Source organism: Haliotis cracherodii, unplaced genomic scaffold (assembly GCF_022045235.1).
Source record: "Haliotis cracherodii isolate W230 unplaced genomic scaffold, xgHalCrac1.p SCAF_10, whole genome shotgun sequence".
In the NCBI taxonomy this organism is placed as follows: Eukaryota; Metazoa; Mollusca; class Gastropoda; order Lepetellida; family Haliotidae; genus Haliotis; species Haliotis cracherodii.
In genome coordinates, this window is record NW_027266265.1 from 49,665,854 (window position 1) to 49,672,633 (window position 6,780).

A 6,780-nucleotide genomic window follows, 5' to 3' on the forward strand; every position below is an offset into this window, starting at 1 on the left:
ACTTGTTTGTTTGTTTGTTGTTTAACGCAATATTCCACTTATATGACCTCGGTCTGTAAATAATCTGGACCAGACAATCCAGTGATTGACGTCATGAGCATCGGTCCACGAAATTGGGATACCATGACATGCATCAACCAGGTCATCGAGTCTGACCACCCGATCCCGTTAGTCGTCTCTTTCGACAAGCAAAGTCGTCTTTAACGGTAGTCGTTTTGATACCTTTACTATTTGGCAATTTGGCAAGGACTATGAGACTGTTGCCAATTTCTATCACTGCAACACATGTACAATATGTGATGTCGTGCACGTCCATGGGTGGTGTGGAAATGTAATTTACTGGTAAATGGTACGGCAACTGTGACGTGTCATAGCTAAGATGTTTTATTGTTCACATCATCCAAGTATCATTTAGTATCATGACATATGTTTGGTTATTCATAGATTAAATGTTGCTCTGTTATATAAACATGGGCACGTGACCATATATATAGTTACATCCCTATCTTCAAAGGTTGTCAAAAATGAAAGTAAATGACATCTGACGTTTACCGAAAACACACTCTTTGAAATGATGGGCTTCCTCGCAGAAAACATGCGAAATTTGGAGATAGGTCATTTAGGCCAGAAGTAGGCATCACCATGGTCACCAAATGGTGGATTGGCAAAATTAAAACACGAGTATTTGGCCAATAAGTTGAACTTCTGCTTCAGACAGATCGATGTTCGGATAATGGTCAAAAAGCCAATTCTCTTTCACTGAACAAGACATCAAAATAGATCAATGACACCGCCTCATCTGTTTCATTTTTTGATCTCTGCATAAAGATTCAGAGTGGCAATAAAGTGTCCACGAGACTGTATGACAAGAGGAATGATTTCAACATTGCAATAGTCTACTTTCCCTTTGTCGAGCAATAATCCAGCAGCTATAGCCTTTGATGTCTTCATTTCACAATCGAACGTGCTCTTTCTACGAAGGTTTCAAAAAGCGTCACTCGTCTCTTGATCAAAAGTTGTTTGTTTAGGGTTCGAGCATGCAAGGTTTTAGTAAAGATTTCAAAAAGGGTTAGGGTAGACATGTGGAGGCAATCCAAATTTGACTCTTCGGTGATGAAAACGATCTCCGATGCCACGCCCTATTTTGACTTGAACCATAAGTTATCGTGTTTGTTGAGGTGAATACTTGCCTTGCCCTTGTATGTGTTTTGTCGGGTGGCACCTGTGGGGTGGGATACGCTCACATATTCGCGAACGTCTAATTGATGGTGATTCATAAACACATGGAATCAGACAACGAACTCAACAACAATTTCTGGTGATAAGGGAAATTGTTTTGTCGCGGTTGTTATCATCTTCGTTACGTGGCTGCTACATTGCAGATGCAATGTTACATGAACTCGCACGCTTAATCGTGCAGAGTTGAAGGTGCTTACACATTAATACTTGCACGTGTACTGTTGTGTTTACGCTGTATGGGATAAGTACTATCCTGCCTGGGATTAAATATGATTGTGTTTCCATGTAGTCATACTTTTGTGGTTAAGTGATACAACTGCATTAAATAGAGTATTCAGTTATTTAGATTCTCTGATTTGGTGTTGGTTATACAAGCCATACAAATATAAAATAATAACGGCAACTTTTAGACTTCTCAATGAGTAGCGTTTGTCTCCCGCTAAATCTTTTCAGCTAATGAATATTTTTGCATGAAACCATTATTTTTCCAGTCTAAAATTTGCTTTTATTGGGTATTTTATTTGCAAACACATTAACAGTAACAACTTGAACTATTGTATCAAAACACGGCGAGGGAGGCATATGTTTTTGAGTTCAAACATATGCTGGTACGTTTTGGGTTTTTTTCTGTCTGCTCATCCATTTGATTACTGCGTCCATAACGTATGCCAGCGTAGTAATAACGCTGAAGATGCCCTCACTTGCATTGTTTACTCAGGGGATTATTCCAGGAAGGGCATTTAATGTGTAGAATAGTGCCGAGGGCAGCTGGTGTTTTATTACCTAAACAGGATGTTAGTAATAAAACGCTAGTTACCGATTTTTATTTGTCATTTTAATTGTTCACAATGTCAAGATCAAAGGTCGTTTCAAACATTCAATGATATGTGCAATATTGTTATTTTTCTAGGGTTAACAGAAAGAGCAAAAACAGTATATGTACGACGGCTAAGAATCAAGATAATTTATCGCGACAAAAATATCCCATGAAAATAGTTGTCACCGCTGCACCCATACCTTTAAGCCACGCACCTAAATAGAAATTAATTCTAGAAGCCGATTACGGAGTGAGTGATTTCAGTACTTTCACTTGGGCATTTAAATACTTTCTCCTAATATTATGAATTTTGAATCGGAGATTGACGAAATGTATCAAGGAATCTTGATTTCGCAACAAAATCTAAAAAAAGATTGTTTTTCTTCACTTGCCCTTTACGACTGTTGTGCTAATTCATATAGATGTGGTCAGCTCGCTGACTTGCTTGATACATGCCATCAGTCCCAATTGCGTGGGTCGATGCTCATGATGTCAATCACTGGATTGTCTGGTCCAAACTCGATTATTTTACAGACCGCCGTCATATAGCTGGAATATTGCTGAGTGCGGCGTTAAACAACAAACAAACAAACAAACAAAACAAATCGTATAGATGTTGAGTACTACATGCTGGGAGAATCAACAACATTTTCACATTCAATTTTAGGCTGAAGACGCGTGTACCTCCACTCCAGGCTATAACGAACGAAGTGGAGATGTGGCGGCAAGGTTCTTCGCCTCATATAAAGAGGCGGAGCGGACACCAATTGCTGCTCCAGTTGCAGTTGACTTTAACAAAACGACCGCTACATCCATGGCATCTGACTCTGATGACAACTCCATTGTCGGAGGTCTGTTTGGAGGAACGTTAGCCTTTGCTGGAACCCGTTTAAGAAATGAAGAAGTTCGCCGTAGCGAGGCAAATAAGATGTTGCGGACAACGTCGTTCCTGCAAGCGCCTCCTCCTGTTGGCAGAGATAGAATGAAAAGATCGCATAGTACTGGACCGTTCCTTGTCAGGCAGGCGTCCCTGTATGATGACATGGCAGTTAGTCAGCGATCTCTGTTCTCAGCTGACACATCAAATGAGCATCTGTTTCCTACTGTGATTGTGTCCAATGAGGACAATTGTAACGTTGAGGTAGATGACAATAGCTCTATACAGATCTATTTAGATGAAACGGAGGGAGATGAGACGTTAGAAGGGGCTGTGGGTCCATATAGACAGTTATCTAAATCCGCGGGATCCGTCATTGAATTGCCTTATAAACCTAAAGTTTCTTCATGGATATCTGTAGCAATTGACAATTGCCATTCGCATTCCGAACTATCAAGAAAAGAGAAAGCGAAACATTTTTCAAGGTCTGCAAGTCTGAATCTTCTTGAAGAGCAAAGTGCTAGATCTTGTAAATCTCGGTCAAAGTCGGAGGTGAATAGTTTTGAATCTACAATATCATGTGATTGCAGTCGCTGTAGGCAGAGAGCCCTCCCGACTGAAACACATTTGGGCAGAAGCAGAGAGCCCAATCGTAGACATCGGCCTGATTCGGACAGTGTTGCCCAGATGTGTAGTTGTGAAGGTGACAAACAATCCAGTAAATCTCGCCATTCAAAACGTCGGCATCATAGAAGCTATCGTATGATTCACTCCTGTGGATCGCTGGGTCACAGTGGTTGTTCCAGCAGGTCAGTGACTCGAGCCTCCAGCACTGAGAGTGAACAATATCACAAGAAAGCATATGCTTCACATAAACGCTCTAAAGCCAATAGCAAACGGACATCCAAACGTGATATGCTAAATGTGTTAGATACGAAACACAGTAGCGACAAAGACTCTGACTATGCAAGGCGTGAGTTGTTTAGGAAGTTTTTCAGCCAAGAGGTTGAATACAGTTCTGAAGTTAATGTACCGACCGACCAAGGAAACGTGTTTCGATTTCCAGACGTGCCCAAACCACCGGAGACGGAAGATGGGAACCCAACTCCAACAGAACGAGGCAACAGTGAGGCAACCTGCAATGTTATCATCTACAACTGTTCTGCCAGAAACAGTAGCAGGCATGTGAACGTCAACAGAAATGACATTGCCGAGAAATCTGTAAGTCAGGAAGAAGAATATGTTCCCTCCAAGTATGAGAACGAGAACTCAGATTCAGCCATCTGTTCGTCCGAGGCTACTACGTCGTCAGACAGCTTCAAATCTAACAAGGACGAGAAGAAAGTTCTTGGCCCGAGTTCGTCCTTGCTAACGGTGACTACGGACACAGATTCGGCTTTGTCGTCGGCGCCGAAAAGTTTCCAGGCCTCTCCTTATCACGACGTGAGGCCATCGAGTTCAAGTGAAACGCAGACGACCTTTATTCACGATATGAAGGTCAAGGACTCTGCGTACCAGACAAAGCAGTCGTCCGTGGATGTGATTGGTCCATTCGAAAGACCCGAAGAAGTCAAAAGAAAGCTCAGTCTACCCACAACAAAGTAAGATCAAGATTTATAAAATAAAAATTACGGTCTCATAACAAAATATCTAATTTTATGTTTGGAGAATCAAGTTGTATTCACTGGATTATACATAGAATAGTAAATGCAGAATTAATGTAAGTCGTGACGGAGATTTTTGTATGCCACCGTGACCCACAGCCGCGACTGGGCCAATATTTCGATAAAATCACCCGATATAGGTAATAAATTGCCAAAAATGAAGGTTTGTGGCATACAGGTCGTATTTGGAGGGCTGTGGGGAGGTATTGTGAACATGACATGCACACATTTCCATTTAATTTAAACGATACAGCCGATTTCAACTTCGGCCAAGATGGCGAGTGACATACCTTGTCTTTTTATATATATATGGGTCCACTGTTTCAGTTATATCACTATCCTGCTTCAGGGGCCTGTGGGATATCTCTATGTTGGACATAGCGAAATAACACATGTCATGCAGTTGTATCGAATCCACGAACGATCTTTCGACATGCATTAAGCCCACTCGTACTTCCAATCACTGATGCCACACTCGAGCTATTGAATCAACATTCATGCACTTGAACATCGCAATTATTTATAAAATTCTATTTATTATTTTGATATTTGTTTTACATGATTTAAAAAAAATTGTTTTTGAGTCTTTATCTTTAAGCAGTTATATAACTGATCTTTCTCAGATATGAAGTATTTAAATGTAGGGCTAGGCCAGTTTCATAATGCGTCTGATAATTTTACAACCCAGGAGTGAGGAGTCAAACGTGACGCAACGCCTCCATCTGGCCGCCTACAAACTGTTCATCCTCCAGCAGCGCGTGCGCAGAAGCCGCTTCTCAAAAGACAGCGCTGTGCACACTATATCTGAGGACGAGTTCCACTATAATAATGTGGAAGATGAAACAGGCACCGATCTGTTGTGAGTTTTGTCTATCGATTTTAATTCTTGAGAAGTGGCATTTCGACCAACGCCCCCATTGAAACATACACTAGTAAACGTGGCTCCATTGTGGGCAGGTCTTGTCTCCTGATTATTAACTACCCACTAGTCGGGGAAGGATACTATTACGATTAATTGTGCAACGTGAGATTCGTACTTCTAACGTTAATGGTTTTCCAGAGTCTGTGTTTTGTGATGAAGAAATATCTGGAATAGTTTTTAAGCGTACTTTTCTTCGAAGATGTCAGGCCACTTTTATCAGTCTGTTCTGTCCTATTGATTTCCCCTGTAAAGAGTAAGTGCAGATTATGTTTAAGGTGTGGTGTAGTTCACCATTCCTTTCCAAAAATCATATTAATTTTACACTCATTAGTACCATTTTTTGACTGTTTTATAATAATGGGTTTTTTTCAAATTTTCTTGTGATACTTGATATTTGTACTTGAATTTCAGTGATTGGTACACTAAGAATGTTTGTTTTTTTAAATATATTTCTTTATACTGCGAGGGGCGGTCGAGTAGCCTAGTGGTTAAAGCGTTCGCTCGTCACGCCGAAGACCTGGGTTCGAATCCCGACATGGGTACAATGTGTGAAGCCCATTTCTGGTTTCCCCTGCCGTGATATTTCTGGAATATTGTTTAAAGCGGCGTAAAACCAAACTCACTCACTCACTTTATACTGCGTAAACACATACTGCTTATGACCCTATTATTTAAAACCAGTTGATTTTCAAAACATTTAAAATCTGAATTTCACTGCATGTCTCATAATCAGCACTTGTTCATGTTTCAGTCCTCACCGACGATTAAAGCGTGGCCAGATGCTGCCACTACGACACCTTGACTGCGACGGTGACGTCGGGATAGATGTCAGACGCCTGGGTGTCCAGCTGAAATCTACAGCTACCCCTGTCTCAGACGTCGACCAGGGTTCTGAAGTAGGGGAGATCAATGTTTAGTTGGCGCCTACTCACATTTGGAACTTGGTTTTGTTTGTTAACGTATGGAATACTGTAAGGGACATTCTCGCGATCTCGCATTCTCGCGATCTCGACCTTTGGAAACGAGCTAAATATGCCCAAAACACGAGAATGCGAGATCGCGAGAACGCGAGATTTGGCCAAAATCTCGCGTTCTCGCGATCTCGCATTCTCGTGTTTTTGGTACATAACACTTTTTGTCAAAAGTCGACAACGCGAGAATGCGACATTTGGACATGATGCAAAATCTCGCAATCTCGCAATCTCGACTTGTCAAATTAGGCCACAAAAACACGAAATCACGAGAACGCGAGAATGCGACA

General features: G+C 41.3%; 1 protein-coding gene across 1 annotated transcript in view; it reads left to right on the forward strand.

Annotated features, from left to right (window-relative positions):
- LOC139451906 (uncharacterized) overlaps window positions 1-6,436 on the forward strand; it is a 75,206-nt gene extending 68,770 nt beyond the window's left edge. The window contains exons 19-21 of the mRNA XM_071233197.1: window positions 2,724-4,534; window positions 5,286-5,456; window positions 6,271-6,436. Of these exons, the coding sequence (XP_071089298.1) occupies window positions 2,724-4,534; window positions 5,286-5,456; window positions 6,271-6,436 (2,148 nt within the window). The remainder of the gene's footprint in view (window positions 1-2,723; window positions 4,535-5,285; window positions 5,457-6,270) is intronic.
- The last annotated feature ends 344 nt before the right edge of the window (window positions 6,437-6,780 follow it).